Below are 21,515 nucleotides of genomic sequence, written 5' to 3' on the forward strand. Positions count from 1 at the left end.
ACATACCCCAGCGGCTCCATCCAATGAGTCTATGACTCACCAAGACAAAATCAATTGGGTTTCACTTTGTTTTAAGTCATAGGGACAGGCTCTGTATGTATGTGAGCTGTTTAACCGGAAGTATAATGCATAGAAAATAGCGATAAAGAATAATGAACACTTGTTGTTTGGACCTCACAAACAGAAGAGAGGGTTATCGGTCTCATGTGTGTTTTATGTGCCGCAACAGGTCAGGTCACGTGAGGTCGGGGAGCACTGCCACACCAACCACATGATGAAACAGCTTGGGATCCTGGTTGGCAACACCCCAGGCAGACATGCGGTCCAGTCCCACCCCATGGAAATGACCATCTACCAGGTGTTATGTGGGCGTCCCCTTGGCCCTGTCCAGCCAACAATGAGGATTTTATGAGACGGATCATCCTCGGGGAATTGTGCCACATGGCCATAGTGCAGCAACAGATGTTCCCTCGCAATGTAGGCAATGTGCCTCATTCGGGACTCCATGACACAAAGTCAAACCAGCGGTACCCACAAGAGAACGGGAAAAAAAAGAAATAAAGAAGTATCGAGATTGTGGCTGAATTCACCACACCTGTAAAACCTTCACACCTCAGCAGCTCCATCAGGCAGCACATTATTAACTGTCAGAAAAAGGGGTGAGCTCATGACACTTCAGAAAAGTTAAACTGTGCTGGAAAGTCAACATGCAGTCAGCTACCCTGCAATCTCTAGTAATGTAATATGACATGCTGAGGCGAGAAGATCGGTAACTGCAGTCATTAAGTTTGACATCCCCTCAGACTAGACGTTGCGCAATGTGACATCGGCTAATTAAATCCGCCATTCTTCTTGGTGAATTGGAACAGGACGTACAAGATGAATAGTAAAATAGGAGTGTTTTGTAATCTTCAGTTATGATCATAAAAATAAGAACCCCACACACACACGCCCCCCGCTCTGCCAACTTACCTTATATTTTTACATATGCTGGCTAAGACATCAGAACTCACTGCACCTGACTCGGATTTGTGGGGGCCATCTTAACTGAAGGGTTTACATAAATAAACCTTGAAGAGCATCTATACTGAAGGAATCGATGATGCCTTGACAGTTCATGTAATGCAGAAAACGTCACATCACGAGGAATATAATAAAGCCTTAACAGTTTAAACTGTGCTGTTCTCTCAGGCTCCTCCCTGGCTATGAATTTCTGGGGTGCCATGTTATGTCTGTACTAAACCGTACTAATCTGACCAAGGAAACTTTTTTTTTGTTCCTGCTCCTCATTACTGTGCATTTCAGGATTTAAACCGACAGAACAATATAAAATGTCTTTCAGAATGTGGTTTTTATATTGAATCAACCCAAATGAGCAACTATAAATATCATTGACATTTAGTATTCCACAACAAGACAAATATTCAAATTGAAAGTGTTACGCTCTTTTGATGAACCACACTTTAATTTCTTATTCCTGTATTGATGTTCAGGTCCAGATGTCAAGCACTGGTAATTTCATTAATTTTATTTATACATTTGGATGATGCTTTTATCCAAAGTAAAATTAGAAATCATAAGCGTATCGAGCAACTGTTACCATATTTTAAATGCTGAGGCACTGGCAAGGTTTGTGACTGCTTAATGTCACACATTTAACAAATTCTGAACACTTATAGAGCAAACTGTTTGTCGGTTTATTAATTTACATCTCCTTCCAAATAGCCATGGAGTCCACAGTTTTATTTTCTCTGCAGTCTGCTAGATTACAATTTTACCCCCCCACAAACCTTAGCATAATATATCTATATATTAACATGTACTGTATCTATCCACCTATCAATTCATTTAATAGCCCCATAGATACAATTTTTATTTCTGTAGAACAAAAATCTATTCTGGTAGCATCAGGTGAAGGGTCAAAAATGGGGTGCCCATCCGTCACAGGGCACTCTAATATAAAACTAATTCAGAGTCACCACTTAACCCAACATGCACAATTCTGGGATGTGGGAGAAGAATCATAAGACCTTATGCAGATAGGTGAAAGATGGCCCAAACAGATCTTTTCAGTTATTTAGCAGTAAAAAAGAAATCAAGGAGGTGGTGAAGTGTATCAGGAATAGTAAGGGAGAATTAAAACATAAAGACAGTAAAATATCAAATGCTCTAAACTTACATTTTTCATATGTGAGAAAGCGGATAACCTCCCAGTGGTAACAGGAACTACTAAGGAGTTACTTTGTGATTTGGAAATTGTAGTGCAAGAAGTGCTGCATAGATTAAATAGGCTGAAATCTAACAAATCACCAGGGGCCTCATGTATAACACCGTGCGTAAAATTCACACTATAGCATGGCGTATGGACAAAAGCGGAAATGTTCATACACACAAAAAAATCCAGATGCATAAATCTGGGCGTTCTCCAACTACCACATTAAAATCGTTTAATTTACTAGTTTCTCAAATCCCATTGTAACTAAAGTAGCACGTTAAATGCTTTGTTTTGTATTTGATCTTCTATGTGCTCTATGTGTGTTAATCACTACGTGCTTCCGGGCTTTCTCTTCCTCCGACAAGACACAAAATCCATTTCATTCCTGATATTACAGCTCTCTGAATAATTAAAATACTGAGATGTATACTTGATATCATTTTCATGATGATAGGAGTTAAAGTATGATTTTAAACATGATAACACAGTGGCGCAGTGATTGTTCCTGCCTCACACAAGATGCTTGCTGCGCCGTGCGCGACCTTCGATGAAATAACTTATTGCAGCAGTACTGTCTCTTTCAAACGTACTAACCTCCAATTCCTGTCCTTACTTTTCTTTCTCCAAATACCCAATCGCCACACAATCAGCTCTGTAATAGATGTTAAGCCATGTATAAGCTTAGAATGCCGATTCTTCAGAACTTTTAAGGAACATTGAAATGTTTTCGTAGTATGTGTTTAATTATTCTATCCATCTATCCTTCTAGTGTCGCGCCAGCCCCAGCAAGAATACAGCGCGAGGCAGGAACAATCCGTGAACGAAGCGCCAGCTCCTCGCTAGTGTTGCAGCACCGTGTCCTCACATGTTTAATTATTAACAATACTAGTCATTTAGCCCGTTACAATAATGGGCGCTAGAACAGTAGTGCATAAACATTAGTAGGAACAGTCTATATTAAATGGCAAGGGACTTTGACCTCATTCTTTTTGTTGGTCGTATTTTTCTTTCTTTCAGCCTTTCTTTTGTTGATGTTTACTTGCTGAGCTGACCGTTCTTCGTGGGCCGCCGCCATGTATTGTGTGTCTTTAATTTTCTGTGACAGTAATACTGTCTTGTACGTCCGCTGGTTTGTACGTCCGTAATATACCTTTAATTTTCTCTGGCGGTAATACAGGCGTGCGCGTCGGTAATATGCCTTTAAACTCCACTGACAGTAATACTGGCTTTATGTGGCTGTAATATAAGTCACTGTATTGTGTACCTGTAATTTCCTCTCGCAGTAATACTGGTTTGTATTTCCGTAAAACGCCTCTAACTTTCTCTGACAGTAATATCGCACATTGCACCGTGCCCCGTGCATGCGCACTTCACCAGAAGACACACACACACAGACACCTGGACGTACACAGGGATTTTATTAAAGAGAATAGATTATTTATATGATGTTAACATTGTATCTGTCATAATATAATAAACATATTTTCCTATGGCTCAGGTTGAACAATATTATAACTGTATTGCAAGTTTACAGTGAGGTGATTGTACTTACAAGTACAAAGCGATCTACAAGGAGCACTTGATGGACTGATTGAGTGCGTTTAGACTTCTTTGGATGAAACTGTTTCTGAACCGCGAGGAAAGGCTCTGAAGCGTTTGCTGTGTGAGAGCAGTTCAATAGACAGCATGGCTAAGGCTGCGTGTGTTTGATGCTGTATACCGATAATCTCTTTCCAATCATCTGCTGTAGAGCTGTGATTCCCCACTCAGATACAGTGATATAAATACTCTGAGTGGAGCAGTGAGAGTAATATGGAAAAAGATGATCCGCTGTGGAATCCCCTAACGGGAGCAGCTGAAAGAGGAAGAAGGTGCAGTGAAAGTAACAACACTAAAGCAGCTATGGTATTTAGAATAGTTTGACCATTCTGTGGCCCCTTATATTGTTACAGGTTAATTACAATCAGATGCATTAAACTAATAAACAATAGGCAGGTAATTTCAGTGTATTTATCAAGCCACATCAGGGATGTGGATCTAAAAAAGAAAGGGAAACCACATTGGACGCTGGATGCCGGCAGTTTGCAAAAACGAGCAGAGAACTTGTGTACTCCAGGGTTGGAGCTACCGTGAAAATGTGTGTGGCTTTATGCCAAGTTTACGTTTTATACATCGCGATTTGAGCGTGGAAACAGGCTTACGCAACATTTTTGCGCATATGCACCGTTTATACATGAGGCCCCAGGAGCAGATAGCATTTATCCTTGAGTGTGTCATTGAATGGACGCTAGGGGTCACTGTTGTTCCCTTTAACCCCAACAGACAGACACAGGAACAGAGGGTAAAACCACCAAGAAGTTATTTTTTATTCTTCTTTTCCTCTTGTACAGTACCCCAAGCACCACAGCCACAAGTAACTAAGCACAATTCTTTTCTCTTTATCTTTCTCCTTCTCCACCACACCTCCCAACAAGCTTCGTCCACCTCCTCCCGACTCTGGCTCGCTTGCTGTGTTCACCGGAGTCCTTTTAAATAGTCCTTGACCCGAAAGTGCTTCTGTCCCCGTGACTTTGGAGTACTTCCGGGCTATGTAGACAGTAGGGACTCCCCAGTCTCCCTGCAGTGTCTCCTGGCGGCACCCACGGTACCCAGCAGGGCTGTAAAGCCGAACTCCAGATCCCATGGTGCCCTGCGGGAATCTGGGGCACCGCTATAGTGCAGGGAAGCTGCCAATTAGCGTCCTGGGGGAGGCAGTGTCCCAAAGCAGCTGCCTTCCCCCATCCTTCCATTTCAGGGGCGTCCTGGCCGGGTTGAGCTGCCAGCCGTCTCCTACATGTGTTTAAGGAGGTTAGTGAGTGCAGATATAAACCTTCGACACATACTATTATAAAGTCACTGCATACTCAGGAAATTTGTAAGTTCTGGAAAATAGAAAATATTATTCCGTTACATAAAAGGATGATCAGGAAGATCCAAGTAACTGTAGACTAGTAAGTTTAACATGCATTATGGGTAAATTAATATAAGGAATAACTGTATTAAGGAGAAGATTGAGCAGCACATACACATAGGCTGATTTATTTAAAACTCACTTTAGATAGATAGATAGATAGATAGATAGATAGATAGATAGATAGATAGATAGATAGATAGATAGATAGATAGATAGATAGATAGATAGATACTTTATAATCCCTCCACAGATTTTATACTAACAAAGTATAATTTTGGCATATCATTTTAAGACATCTAATTTGTGCAGGCCAAAAGTAATTCTTTTTCCAACAATGTTCACAGACAGATTATTTCACTTTTTATTGAATGTATCACAATTCCAGTGGGTCACAAATTTACATACACTTTGTTAACTGTGCCTTTAAACAACTTGGAAAATTCTAGAAAATGATGTCAAGCTTCCAGGTAATTAGACAATTAGATTCTGATAGCCAGATATCCTAAATGAAGTCAACATATGGATGTCTATTAAGGCCTACCATCAAACTCACTGCCTTTTTGCTTGACCTAATGTGAAAATCAACAGAAATCAGCCGAGACCTCCCCAAATCTGGTTCGTCCTTGGAACAATTTCCAAATGCCTGAAGGTTCCACATTCATCTATACAAACAATAATACAGAAGTATAAACGCCATGGGACCACACAGCCGTTATGCTTCTCAGAAAGAAGACGCATTCTGTCTCCTAGAAAAGAACGGACTTTGGCACAAAAAGTTCAATTCAATCCCAGAGCAACAGCAAAGAACCCTGTGAAAATGCTGGAGGAATCAGCTAGACAAGTATTGATATCCACAGTAAAACAAGTCCTGTATCGACATAACCTGAAAAGGTGCTCAGCAAAGAAGAAGCCACTGCTCCACAGCCACCATAGAAGAGCCAGACTGCTGTTTGCAATGGCACATGGGGACAAAGATCTTACCTTCTGGAGAAATGTCCTCTGGTCTGATGAATCCAGGATTGAACTGTCTGGCCATAATGATCATCATTATGTTTGGAGGAAAAAGGGTGAGGCTTGTAAGCTGAACAACACCATTCCAACTGTCAAGAATGAGGGTGGGAACATAATGTTGTGGGGGTACTTTGCTGCAGAAGGGACTGGTGCACTTCACAAAATAGATGGCATCATGACGAAGGAACAGGATGGAGATATACTGCAGCAACATTTAAAGAGCTCAGCAAGGAAGTCAAAGGTCAGTCGCAAATGGGTCTTCCAAATGGACAATGACCCCAAGCAGACCTCCAGAACTGTATCAAAATGGCTTAAGGACAACATGGTCAAGGTACTGGAGAGTACACCACAAAGCCCTGAACTCATTCCATTTGAAAATTTATGGGCAGAACTGAAAAACTGTGTGTGAGCAAAGGGGCCAAAGAACTTATCCCAGTTACACCAGTTCTGTCCGGAGGAATGGGCCAAAATTTCAGCAACTTATTCTAAGACGCTTGTGGAAGATGACCCCAAATTAGCTCAAGTTAAACAACTTAAAGGCAATGTGACCAAATATTAACAAAGTGTATGGAAACGTGTGACCCACTGGAATTGTGATATAGTCAAAAAGTGAAATACTCTGAGGTCTGTGAGCATTGTTGGAAAAAATTACTTTTGCCCTGCACACAGTAGATGTCTTAAACAATATGCCAAATTTATAGTTTGTTAGTATAAAATCTGAGGAGGGGTTATACAGCGAGTTTAAAGAACTCACCCTAAGTGTATGTAAATTTCTGACTTCAACTGTTAAGTTATTATACTTAGGAAATAAAAATGTTAGTCTTGAATACACAATTGGAGGTTTGAACCTTAAAAGTAACCCTTATGAGAAGGACTCAGTCACACTGGACTTATCACTATCTGCAACCAGATAGTGTTCAGAAGCCACTAAGACTGCCAACAGAATGTTAGTATATATTGCATGATGTGTAGTGCACAAGTCAAATGAGTTTATGTTTAATCTCTATAAAGCACTTGTGAGGCATCATCTGGAGTACTTTGTAAAGTTTTGGTCTCTGGGCTACAACAAAGACATGGCAGCATTCAAAAAAACGACCTGAGAAGGGCAAACAGAATGACTCCAGGATTGCAGAGTATGAATTATGAGGAGAGATTGAAGGAGCTGAACATTTTCCGTTTAAATAAACAGAGATTAAGAGTGTTTAAAATTATAAAAGGAATTAGTAGATAGATAGATAGATAGATAGATAGATAGATAGATAGATAGATAGATAGATAGATAGATAGATAGATAGATAGATAGATAGATAGATAGATAGATAGATACTTTATTAATCCCAATGGGAAATTCACAATAGTACGATGGATCCAGGCTGTTACTTTAAAATGAGCTTAACAAGAACATGGGGGCACAGCTTGAAACTTATTAAAAGTAAATTTCACACAAATGTTAGTTTTTTCCCCCACACAGTTAACTATCAGCAAACACCTCCACTCAAATAAGATCATCTCCTTCATCAGGACTATAGAAAAGCTCACACCATGATTAACACCAGCAGCAGGCCTCCTCACCTCAGCTGTAGACTGGCAGTTAAGAGTAGATTTGGGCAAGCACCTAAGGTTTCTTGAACACATTACCATAACAGCACTCCATCCAGACATGGTCATCTTCTTGATCTCCACCAAAAAGGTGATGATGTTACTGTGGAACTCACTGTACCCTGGGAAAGGCGCATCGAGGAGACATATAAGGGAAAGCTCACCAAGTACCAGGAGCTGATAGAGCAACGTGTGAGACAGGGCTGGAACACAGAGCCACTGTGGGTCAATTGAGGTGACTGTTGGGGCTTTGCACCCAGCTGCATGTGGTGGGGCTGGCAAAGAAGAAGACCATCAGGATAATCACTGTTTCTACACAAAGAGCCACTGCATGGCTCTGGCTAAAGAGGGAGTTCCCGTTGCTGAAAGCAGCTGGGGATTAATCACCCCCAGCTGGGATGCCTGGATGAAGGTGTCTGATGTTGAAAGACACAAGAACTCCAGATTACATCACTGATGATGCTTCCCGGGGTATCTGTGAGATGTACTGAGTAAGTAAGTAGACACATGAAATAAGCTACCCAGTAGTGCGCCGGACAGTAGGACTCTAGGACCATTCAAAAATTAATGTTGACTTGAAGAAATTAGGTGGGTAAGACTAGCGAGCTTTGCACACACATTGACAGGGTGACCATTAACACTCTGTACAGATAGTAAATGAGCTTGGATTCAGACTGTGCTGTGAAGAAGTAGCTGCTGAGTCACCTCCAGACATTAGCACATCCTTAATATTTAGAATTACATTCAGATGGGGCTAGTTTGCCTTTAAAATGTCACAGTATTGCAAAAGAACAACAGGTACAGACAGATCTTCTTGAAGGCCACAGGTTTTAAGGGTCTCTGGGCTATTTTTATTTCACAAATCTGGTAATCCTTTTTCACACTCATATTTGAGCCAAAAATGCCACTGATTTGTGTACTTTTTTAATAGGCCTAATGGACATTAACCAATGTGACAGCACTATCTGGTCCACAAATTATCCATCCATCCATTATTTCAACCCAATTATTCCATCTTGGTGTGAAGGGAATTTGAGACTATCCTTGTAGCATCAGGTACATGGAGAAGCAATTCCCATTTCAGGACACACTCTATAGCAAAGGATTAGGTACATACCATCAGAGCTTGTGGGTAAGGAGAGTTGTCCACCTCAAATACATTTAAGAGTGATAATATGAGTTTATGTCATTACACAACAGGGCTTTGATGATATGTACCTAATCCTTCACCATAGAGTGTGTCGCTTTGGCTACATCAGGTTTTGGACAACTACACTATTTTAAGCTGCCCTTGGGCTATATATTTTTTAAGGCCCTGGCAATCCCATTCCGGGGTTTAAACCCCTGATCTTTGAGAGCAATGCACCTGTGCCTATACCCCCACATCTTCTATATGCGAACCCTGGTGTCTCCGTTTTACAGCAGCAAGTGACTGGGGCTGAGCCCCCAATAAGTGCTGAAAGTAGCAAGGATCAGCCTTGTGGGGAGCTCAGGCAATGGTGTAGCTATGGGGCAGAGATGCGGTCCACAACTGGCAGCACTTTTGAATAAACTTTAGTACCAGACTGTGTAGGCTTTGTAACAATTTTGTTTGATACGGCTCTGGCAAGCTAATGTGTGCTATCTATGCCAAAATGACACCATTTTTAACGTTTAAAAACTGTTACAAATACATATGTGGCAAAATTATATTTTATAAATTTGAATTTTGACCAGTTTTCCAACTTACTTTGACCGAAGAATTTCTATGTCGACTTATTCCAACCAAAAGGGACGAACCCTTCAATCTCATTATTAATATTTTATTATTCACCAAGAGCGGCGTTTGGGGGTGGCAAGTGGGGCGACTGCCCCAGACCCTGCGCCTAAGGGGGCCCCTCTATTGAGGTCGGTTTGTCCCGTTTGAGCAGATCTGTCAAGTTATATTCTCCAGTTATATTTTGATATAAAGTCTGCATGTTATGTTGCAAAAATTTAGTTGAATACTGTAATGAGAAAATCAGGTGAATGATAACATTATTTTTATTAAGTTTATACAGTCCACACATACCAGTAACAGAGTTTGATGTAATCAGCCCTGCTTGGGGTTGGTCAGCCCTAGGCCTCGCACACCCCTAAGGCAGTCTCTGTTATTCACTCAATCTCAAGATGAAGACAGCAAAAGAGAGTGGTGCTCCTTTTAGAAAAAAGAAAAAGGTTATGAAAGAAGTATTAAAAAAGTCTGAAAGGGCATAGTTGAAATACCTCAGTCATAATTAATATTCAAAACTGTAGCTAAAATTTGCGTTGTTTTAAAATTTTGTATGTTTTATTTGGGAGGGGTGGCAAAGTCAAATGCAACAAAAACTCAGGCTACGCCACTGAGCTCAGGTCAATTGCATGCCTCACATTGTCTCAATGAATCACATATAACGAAGACTTTGTGATGTTACGGGTGTGCCAGTTGGGCAAAAACGTAAATTAATAAAATCACAAAGGCGTGCAGCGAACGTGCAAATTTCACACGGCCGCTGAGGATGGAATCCACGCTTCTGGGACCTTCGGGACAGGCCACCTCACCCGCTGACCCCATCAGGACCCCTGATCCCTGTACAAGCCACCTCACATACAGACCCCTGCTGGACCCCGGATATCAGATGACATAACGAATTGGCTTTGACCTTATGACCGACTCGAACCCATGACTGTCTGGATCGGTGTGCGCTTTCAAGTCGAGTTTGTCCTCCGTCTCCTACCAGCCGCTTGCCTGTACGCGGACCCCCCGGCAGGGGTCGTAAAGCTCCGCTCCGCGGCGTTACTGCTCTCCTCCCCCATCCCCTCTCTCTCTCTCTCTCCCAAACAAACCGAATCCAAACCCCCACTTCGCCTTACAAAAATGGCGGATAGATACTGAATTCCACATCAGAAACATTTAAAAAAAAATAACCCAAACCGAGGTAACGCAAGCGGCCCGTCGGCGTCCCTCGGTCCGACTCGTGCCTCGCGGCTGAGCGGGCGCGCGGACGGCTGCAGGTGAGGCGCAGCGACTTTGTGTTGTTGTTGTTATTTTTTCTCTCTCTTTGCAGAAAGCGCGCGTGTCGCCGTCGTGTGTGTGCGCGTGCGGCTGCTTTTGTGGCGTGGACCGGCAGTGGCACCCGCGCGTCCCAGTTTGGCGGGGGGAAACGCGACAGCTCCGTCCGCTCAGCTCGGTCGCCGCCACCGCTGCTCCTAGTCCTTCGTGTGGCTGTGCATGGATGGAGATGCTGGAGGACGCATTGTTCGCAGTGCGAGGCTCGAGGGCTATTGATGCTGCTTTGCAGGTCACGCCGGCTACAAATGGTCAGATCAGCATCGGCTGTCAAGTCATGGCAGGCAGCCGTCGTTCGGGTTGCCTTTCTTTTTATTTATTTCATTTCGTCTCGTTGTGCTCATGTGGCCTGTTTGTGTCTGTTTATCTCGCGCATGCCGCCGAAGAGGTTGTGGGAAACGGCGCGCTTGTTCAAATGTGTAAGGCATGAAATGTTACGAATTGGAAGGGGCGAGCTGGCGCGGGAAGCCATCTGACAGTGCGCCGCGCATCTTAAAATGTGTCGCTAAAATAAATCGGAGTCCCTCGGTTCGAAGGAAGCCACGACAAGGGCGACTCTCTCCGGTTGTTGGGACCTGTCAGGTGCAGCGGACGCCGGTCGGGGTTAAGGCGAATCCGCGCGGGCGTGGTATAGGCGCTGCTTTCAAATTTCACCCGAAATGAATAATTGTAAAACGTAACGTTTTTTTTTGTTTGTTTATCGATCCCCATTATTCCGACACGGCTACATCAAAAGCCATTTGATATACAGATTCCGGGGGCATTACCCGTGTGATTAGAAGTTGAGGCCACCACAGACGGCGGCTGGTGGCACCTCAGGGCCAACCTGACAAGTTTGCCCAGGATTGATTCATTAGGTCAGGCGTTTTCTGAGCTCAGTTATTTCTATGTGCAATTAAAGCATGTTGATGTTTAACCTGGCAGCACTAGGCAAAATCGGGAGTGATCTCCCCTGGACTTTCTGGTATACTCAGATATGGGAATGGATATTTGAGGAATTAACTGCAAGACAATGATTATATTTTTATATTATGTACATTAAAGAACCATCAACAACAAATCAAATTAATAAAATATTGAACAATTATTGTAAAAGTAAAGTTGAATAAATCAGACTCTGCAGCTGCATGAATAAAAAAGTACCACTTCTGGTTAGCGGAAATAGCTCCAAAGTTGATAAAAATCAATGTTTTGTACATAATACTTGTATGCAAAATTTGGTTGATGTAAGTGAAAGCGTACTCAAGTTATCGTGTTTACATACATACTCACACACAGGCATAATTCCAAAAATGGTATTTTCAGACTTGGGAAGGTCTAAAACGTAGTGATTCTGAAATTGAATTTTTGGACGATTATAATACTTTCCCTACGAGAAAGTAAATTGGACTTGGGGAGGTGTAAAATGTCGAGATTCGTCAAAATCTATTTTTTGGATGATTACAATACTTTCCCTATATTTCGTATACGAGAAAGTAACAAGGTAGGGACCAATCCTGGATGGCATGGCTGTCTATTGGAGAACTGCAAATATGTAATATTAAGCTCATTTTATTTTTATGTGTGCTTTTTCAGTTTCACAATACTGGTGATTTGATACAGAGAAAGATATTCATGTCAGATGTGTTCATTTGACTTCAGAATTTGATTCTTTATCACTTCTTTAGCTATGTGTCAAATTTCGCAAGTGACAAAATAACAACTCATCTCAATTTTATTGTCATTCATTCACATACATACTATACGATTGAAAAAAATTTCACTCCTTACAGTCCCCAGTGCATAGGCAAAATAACAGATTATCCATCCACCGTATAAGCCTGAATTTCTAATACAGAGTCATAAGAAGCCAAGCAAGGAAATAATTCTGGATTGGACTTCAGTTCATGATTACTGCAATGCTTTCCTATTCAGACTACCTTAAAAGGATGTAAAACGGTTACAGCTTCTCCAGAATGCAGCTCCAACAATTTTAACCAAAAGGAAAAAAATATGAGCCTATATCCCCAATACTAATATCTTTACATTGGCTGCCAGTATCCTTTAGAATCAATTTTAAAATTCTTCTACTTGTATATAAGGCTTTAAACAATCTTGCCCCTACCTGCAACTTAGAATGCCTGTTTCCTTACATCTAAAATTTTGAAATCATTTACAAATGGAAATATGCCAGGCTAAATCTATGGAACATTTTAAAAAAATGTCTAAAAACCTTTTTTTAATCTGGCTTTCCAGTAATTCTATCATATTATAGTGATCTGATTATATTTTTAGTTCCTTGATGCGTGAATAATACCCAACATTATCCCATTGCTTTTTTATGTTTTTTGTCTCTCATTCTGTGTGGTGTGCTTTGCACTACCCACACCTGCTTAAAGTGCAGTCACTTGGGGTACTGGAGGAAACAATGAGGACTTGGAAACCTTATTATCCACTGTGTTAATTGTATCGACTGTGCCCAGTGGAGGGTGGGTGACCAGCTGGCCTAGGACATTCTGATTTTCATGATGCAGAAACTGATTACCATCAGACATAACTTATTTGATTTGCTCGTTTTTATCTTCCAACCGTGGCCCCCCAGTGGTTTATTTTTCTCCTGTGGCCCATCATAGAAGTTTTTTGTTTTAATCTCCTCAGTGTCAGCTGGTCAAACAGTTACATTCAGAAATCAAGAACTTCATCTGGAAGCCACTTTGGACTGTTTTATTTGATTTTGTATCTTTTCATTATCTTTAATAACATCAAACTGTTTCTACTCAATGGGTTGCCATGTGCATATGCCTAGGTAAAATGTAAATATATACTGTATATATTTATTTTCATATATATTAATTAGATCTATTATCAACCTTAATCTATAAATTTTTTTAAATTAGAAAACCCTTTTCTGATAAGAGTGAAGGTTTGTTTTGCACTTTATTGGCTAAGGTTTGCTTAACAATACCTGGTTGATTTTATATTTAGTATAATTATATTTATTAGAAATTATCATAGTATTAGTTACTGATAAGAATCCGAGTAAATGAGGTATATCTTTGTATTTTGTCAATTAATCAGTGGAAAGCATCTTGAGTTGCATGTAAATGTGTGATAAGGTCTATATACATAAAGTTGTTATTATAGGGCGCAATCTGACACATTTACATTTATGTGCTTAGCAGACATTTTTATCTAAATCCATGTGACATGTTTGTGTCTGTTTACCAGGTTGTGGGAAATGGTGCGCTTGTTCAAATTTGTAAGGCATTAAATGTTATGAATTGGAAGGGGTAAGCTGGCACGTAAAGCGATCTCACAGTGCACTGCATATCTTAAAATTTGTCGATAAAATAAATCTGTGTCCCTTGGTTCAAGGGAAGCTATGACAAAGGAGAGACTTTCTGGTAGCTGGGACATGTCCTGTGAATGGCCGCAGGGTTTCGCCTTAGTGCCAGTCCATAGTATAGGCCAGCGTTTCTCAACCTTTAAGTATTTACGACCTGAGTTTTCATAACAGTTTTAATCGAGCCCCCCTAATGTTTTTTTGAAACCCTAATAAATTTATTCCTATATTTTTTGCTGCAGATACACCACTACAAGTTTAAAATTTCCCTACAAATAGCGAAATTACGCCACATATGGCAACATTCGCGCCCCCTTTTTTGTTTCTTCGGGCACGCCCCACAGTTTGAGAACTGCTGGTACAGGTGATGCTTTCAAATGCTTTCAGATTTAACACTAGGTTGGTAATTGTAAAAATAAAGGTTTCATCTTTCTATTTAGTTTTTCCCTGAAATTCCTTTATTCCAGTACAGGCTACATCAAAAGCCATTTGATATAAATATTCAGGGTGCATTTGCCCATGTGAATAGAAGTGAGGCCACCGCAAGTTTGAGCTGGCAACAATAGTCACAAGGTAGGGACCAATCCTGGATGGGATATCTGTCTGTCACAGGACAATCTCACATATGTAATATTGTTTTAAATTCATTTTTATGTATGCTTTTTCAGTTTCACCATGTTAGTAATTCAATACAGAGAGAGACATTTGTGTTAAATCTGTTCGTTTTACATAAGAATTTGATTCTTCCTTTGTCGCCTGTTTAGCTCACTGTCAGACTTTGCAAGTGATGCATAGCAGGGGAAGAATAACAGATTATCCATCTATCATGTAAGTCTGAATTTCCAGTACAGGGTTATAAGAAGCCATGCATGGAAATAATTTTGGATACAACTGCAGTTCCCTATAGGACACAATCTCGCTTATTTACATTTATGTGCTTAGCACACATTTGTTTTCCAAAGCAACTTACAAAAGAGGTCCATTTGATATAAATATTCAGGGTGCATTTGCCCATGTGAATAGAAGTGAGGCCACCGTAATTGAGTAAACATCAGCCTGGGCGACCATTTAGGAACAAGTGCTACAGGACAAAGTTGCAAAATTGATAATTACAAGTGAAGAGCTCAGAACAAAAAAAAAAAAAAACTTAACAAATCTAAAATTAAATAGACAGAAACTCACCACACAAGAGAATCTTCAAATCATTCTTAAAGACCTTGAGGTAGTGCAAAATTGATAATTACAAGTGAAGAGCTAAGAACAAAATCTAAAATTAAATAGACAGAAACTCGCCACACAAGAGAATCTTCAAATCATTCTTAAAGACCTTGAGGTAGCGCAAAATTTGAATAGAGGTGGGCAGTGCATTCCACTAGCTATCGTAAAAGAGTCTGGATTGAGATTTTGTGCCATGCCAGAGGCAGCATCAGCAGACACCGTTCATCAGCAGAACTAAGTGGGCAAAAAGGAGTATAGGACCTTAAAAGTACCTCCATATACAGTACATTGGTGCTGACCTGTTTACCACTCTATAGGTAAGCATCAAGGATTTGAATTTAATATCTGTGGCTACACGGAGCCAATGTAATGGTCTGAAAAGAGGAGTGAAATGTGGCTGCCTTGGCTGGTTGAACACCAGATGTGCCACTGCATTTTGAATCGGGTTGCTAAAATTTGTTGGTACTTTTGCCAGTAGTGAGTTGTAATAGTGCAGATGTGACAGGACCAAAGCCTGGACTAGAAGTTGTGCTGCATAGTCCATCTGATCTAGTTTGATCTTGCATGTGTTGTACAGAATGAATCTGCAAGACTATTGCCACACACATCATACTGATTTATAATCTCTAACTAAGCTAGCACACATGTCTCTGAGATAAAAGCCAAGTGAATACAGGAAGGAGGTGTACACTCCACTAAAAATGACCAGGTTGAAAATCAAAGCTGAGTCCATGGAACTGAGCGACAGCAACACATAAAAAGTGCGTCAAAGATGAGTCTCAATAAAAGGGTCCAGCTGCAGACTGACACTACCAAGTTTGAACACTTTCATGGCTTGCTCCTGGGTGACTTGCTGAATTAACACTAGGCTCTAACTTTATCAGTTAAAAAAAATATATATCCCATTTATATACCATTGTCATATTCAGGGCAGGAAAACTAGTAGTGATGCCACTCAGTTTAAGGACAAAAATGCCCAGGACCTGAACACTGTTGAAAAAGTATGCTTGCTGTTGTTTTTATTTTAACTTTTAAATTAATTTTTTCCTATTCTTATTTTAAATTTTTTTGTTTTATTTGCTGAAAATAAATGACATTGTGAAAATAACAAGGTGCCAGAATAATGTTGCATGTTTTATTCCTCCCTCTTTACTCCTTTGTTAAAAATAGTTGAAATGTATCACACATGGCATACTATGCTGTAAAGGCTATCAGGTGTAATTTTAATTTTCACGCACACAGGCATAATTTGTGTGAATGTGCCTCTTTTATTATTTCATAGTTTTGGAATGCAAGTCCGCAATCAGACCTGGCTGGGATGTCAGTGCATTTCAGTACACACTTGAGCTCACTCCACTGTTTACTCCTACTGAGCCCATATATAGGCGTTACTTGACCTAACATATACATTTTTGGGATGTGGAATTTGTGCATAATCTATACAAACTGTCAGTTGAACCTCAGTTTTTTAACTAGTGCACTGTTCACTAAAATAATAACATTGAAACTGTGTGCAGAGTTATCTATTACCCAGTAATTTAATTCAGTTTTAGTAAAACATGCGTGTCTGCGTGGGTTTCCTCCAGGTGCTCCGGTTTCCTCCCACAGTTCAAAGACATACAGGTTAGGTGGATTGATGATTCTAAATTGGCCCTAGTGTGTGCTTGGTGTGTGGGTGTATTTGTGTGTGTCCTGCGGTGGGTTGGCACCCTGCCCGGGATTGGTTCCTGCCTTGTGCCCTGTGTTGGCTGGGATTGGCTCCAGCAGACCCCTGTGACCCTGTGTTTGGATTCAGCGGGTTGGAAAATGGATGGATGGATGAGTTTTACAAATATAAAGCAAGACAGAAGTAAAACATACATATCCTTTATACATAAGCTTATACATGTATTCATTTATTTTTAATTAATTCTTGGACAGATCTCTGTACTTTCATGTAACTCTTTCCAAGGATGTAAATTAAGGAGCCAAAGCCCATGCCAGAAGAATATAAGCACAATTTAGGACACTGTAGACGTGTTGCCTATATATCTTAATTAAAATATATATACTGTATATTAATATAATTAATATATACATATCAGTTGTAAACTAATCTTTATCCATTATGTACTAACAATCCTGCCTTTTTCAGTATCGTGTTGTAGGGAGCCAGGGTTTGCTCTAGCCAGTCCACTGAACTACATATTCAAAAATTAAATGCATGTCATAGTATTTTGACCATAAAACTCAAGTCCCTAGAAAAAACCAATGTAGTAACGATAAGGCCACACAGAAAATACCAAATTTAAATGCTCTGAGGCAGCAGTGCAACCTACTGCAACATGCAGCTCCATAGTAATGCAATTAATTATATTTAACTAGGAGAAATAGTCTATAAAACAGTATCTACTAGGATTTAGAATGTATTTGTATTCCATTAGTGTTGAAAATCTGTACTGAAATAACATTGCCTTTCTTTTTTGAATGTTATATTTTTGTTTTCACAAAAACATATTTTATTTTTATTGGAACAACTCAAAACTCAGTGTGCGCTATGGTGTTGAGAATTACATCTACTTTGTAGTATGAAGCCTGGTTAACCCTTTCTGTTTGTGTCTTTCCTAATAGTCTGGAGACAGCAGATTGTAAGGCAAGTAGAGGAAGATCTCGTTCACAGCTTTGGAGGATGAGAAGACCTGGTCTACAGAAAGGTAAGGTGCCACTGCTCTCATTGTTTTAAACTGAATTTATTCTAGGCTTGATATGTTTGAATATTTTTACTGCTGGTAACACAGAGTGGCTTTCCAGTTATTTTATACTTTACTAGCTGTCACCAAAGACATTTTTGTAATACTTCTTCATATGAGAAGAATCTTAAACAATCTGTCTCATAGTTTCTTGTGTGTATAAGAATATACATATATATATTTTCAGCTAACATTTCTGTGATATATATATATATATATATATATATATATATATATATATATATATATATATATTTAGGCCTAAGCCATTTATTGACTTGTACAGTAAAAGCAGTACACTTGCTTTTACCATCTCTTATATATATTTCTCTTCTGGCTTGTCCTGCTTCCACTTCAAAACCGGTCCTGCCTACATGCAGCCGACATGGCATTTCTCGATTCCTATTCGTCCTCTTCCAAACCCTTCCCCACGCTACCTGCGTCTCCTCTTCAAAACCGGTCCCGCCCATACGCAGCCGACACAGCATTTTTCGATTCCTATTCATCCTCTTCCATGTCATGCACTATACTGGCCTGCTGAGCGTAATACAGCCAACAAGTACTCAAGATGCTGCCTACAACTGTAAAGTAGCTTTACCACCTTTGCGGGAGCCACCTGTGTCTTTACAACAGCTTCTTACACAGCAAACATCAAAAGCTAAAAATTATCGTGAACACATTCGAGAATAAAACTCTTCTCTAGTGTTTGCTTCCATGCTTCCATGGGTGCACAGATAACTCAGCCTCCTGGCCATGGACCATACTGTTTTAAAATACACGGGCAAATTTATCACCAAATCTCTCCACTATACGCTAACACTTCTACCTCTCCAGGATATGGACAGTTGTATGTTTTTGACACAGTGCAAGCTACTGAAGTATGCTTACAAAATAAAGCAAACTCTGCATGCAGCAAAAATGTACTTCTCCAACTAGATTCCATGCTCAGAACCATCAACCCCTTCGCTAATCATACAAACACATGCATGAAATCGCTCAGTCCAATCCAGCAGCATCTGTACGAATGGTTTTCAAGGAAAACCCTGGGCAGGATTTACGACGATATAATGCCCCGACATATCACACCGGTGTTGCAGCAATTTTCGTCGGAGAAAATGGCGAACCGCCTGCTGAAAGGGACATTTGCATCTATCCCATAGGCAACTCCTGTAAACAGATTTCCACGCTCAATATGAATTGCGATCCTATGGTTTACCCACTTTTATTCCCTTACGGAGACATTGGCGGGCACAAAGATTTACAACATGTTCCTGATAAAAGAACTGCCAAGCAAATAAGGCTTACACAATGCCAATTTTAAGCGTACAGATTAGCAATGAGGAACACATTTAGTATTTTGCACTCCAGCGGCAAACTATTCCAACAGTACGTCGTAGATGCGTATGTTAAAACAGAGGGCGCGCGTCTGAACTATCTCAGATTACATTAACAAGGTCTGTGCGTGAAACTATTAGATGCACTGCAAGCAAACGCTGAAAATCACAACGTACGTGTAGGCAAAATGATCATATTACCGTCCATATTTCCAGGAAGTCCAAGATGCATGCAACAAAACTATCAGGATGCCATGGCCATAGTACATAAATTCGGAAAGCCTGATTTATTTATCACTTTTACATGTAATCCTGCTTGGCCAGAAATTCTACATGCACACTGCATCTTTCAAGAAGTATTTATTTCTTCTTGATTTCTGAATTCCTTTCTCACCGTTTTCCATTCCTATTCTTACGGCTAGTTGTCTTTTAACAAAACACTGAACGGAAGGGTCTGTTTATATCAATTTACGTATTCAAATATGCAAAATTCTGAGATAAGTCAGGGTGGGGCTATAGGCACATGCATGTGTGTTAAAATTCATGTTGATTGGGATTTATAAAGGGGAAGTGTGTGGAACTATGCTTACACAGGTTTTGTGCATCTGTATTTTTTTGTGCATACGCACAATTCTGTTTTTGACCATACGCCATGTTTTAGTGTGAATTCTACGCGAAGCATTGTATATAAGACCCTATAAACATCGCTGTCCAAGATGTGGATCTGCTCCACCAATAGACAAGAGTTTCTCTACTTGATTTCCTTAAGTCCTTAATTTTATTTGTGGAGGGGTTATTTTTCGATAACCATTAATCATTTTAAGTACACATTCAAATTTTTGCATTATCAAAGGTGCCTGTCAGAAAAAAAAAATCCCATAAAAATGAATTAATGTTAATTGGTATGTTGTCAAAAATACTTCTCTTCAGAGCAGAGATTTTTTTGGTTAATGTTTAAGGAACTCCAGGGTATATGTTTAAAAAGAGTTCATAATTTAGCTTTTTTTTTTTTTTTTCTTTTAACTAATTCATGAAATGTGAGCATACTTTAAGCAAGAGTATCACGCATGAACCACTTTGTCTAAAAATACTTTATTTCTTTTCTCTGTAGGTCTCGAGTGGAAGGATGGCAGACAAAATAAACATGCAAGGAGTGGACGCCCTTCCATTACCCCACCTCAATACCCAGGTAAGCAGAGAAAGGAGACATTAACTGGCTGATACCACTGAAGAGAAATATTGATGGACAAGTCAGATTAGTTCAAATGAAAAATGGCTGCAAACACCTCACACTTTCATTTTCCAAATCTCTCTCTCCTTTTTTAGCTTTGCTCCAAATTGAAAGCTACCTTCATGAAATCAGACTTCTCAATATAAGATTATTTAGAATTTCTATAAAACAACCTTTATTCTGCTGTTTTCATACAGCCTCACATAAGTGACCAGACTTTGCTGCCTGTGTACAGATCCATAAGTAGCCATTGAATCGAACTGACCTTAACTGCAGTAATTACTCATAAATGAAGACTGCATCCTATTTGCACCTATATCATTCATACAGTATGTGTGTAGTATGTGCTTTCTCATTCATCACATTTTAGTTCTTACTCTAATCAACATTTGTTTGGCTTCAAAAACCCAACGAAGGACACATATTTTGTGTTTACTCATTAATTTTCATCAATGTGGTACACTGTTTTAGTATTCCTGCCAGTTGTGTGCCTCTGCAAGTATTCACTTCCTTAATACCATACTTACTGCATCATTAGGGAGACCAGCCTTCAGCTTCAAAGTATTACAAGGTGAGTGAAACAAATATTTGGCTAATATGAATGCTTTGAAGCACTAACTACATCATTTTTATTTTGAAATGCTCTCATTTCGTGACAATTGTAGACTCTTTTTTGGCTGTATGTGAGGGTGGATTGTTTCTGCATTGCACTAAGTGTAGCTAGTATACACATCTGCTGCCGGTGGGCCCTAAACTTGATAGACTGGTTACAAATTGGATGTATGGTTGGATAGACAGCTATTGTGTTCATTACAATCCAAGAATGATTGCAAAGC

At 39.9% G+C, this 21,515-nt stretch overlaps 1 protein-coding gene across 4 annotated transcripts in view; it reads left to right on the top strand.

The window, feature by feature from the left end:
• Window positions 1-10,608: 10,608 nt before the first annotated feature.
• The window catches only part of LOC114665313 (polycomb protein SCMH1), a 59,248-nt gene continuing 48,341 nt past the window's right edge, over window positions 10,609-21,515 (top strand). For 2 of the 4 annotated variants that reach the window (XM_028819794.2, XM_028819795.2), the window contains exons 1-3: window positions 10,610-10,790; window positions 17,996-18,078; window positions 20,560-20,637. In XM_028819794.2, coding sequence (XP_028675627.2) covers window positions 18,054-18,078; window positions 20,560-20,637 — 103 coding nt within the window. In that variant the 5' untranslated portion in view covers window positions 10,610-10,790; window positions 17,996-18,053. Of the gene's footprint in view, window positions 10,791-17,995; window positions 18,079-20,559; window positions 20,638-21,515 lie in introns of those variants that run through there. The other 2 variants (XM_028819796.2, XM_028819798.2) reach the window with 2 other exon arrangements.

Source organism: Erpetoichthys calabaricus, chromosome 14 (genome assembly GCF_900747795.2).
Source record: "Erpetoichthys calabaricus chromosome 14, fErpCal1.3, whole genome shotgun sequence".
Taxonomy (NCBI): Eukaryota; Metazoa; Chordata; class Cladistia; order Polypteriformes; family Polypteridae; genus Erpetoichthys; species Erpetoichthys calabaricus.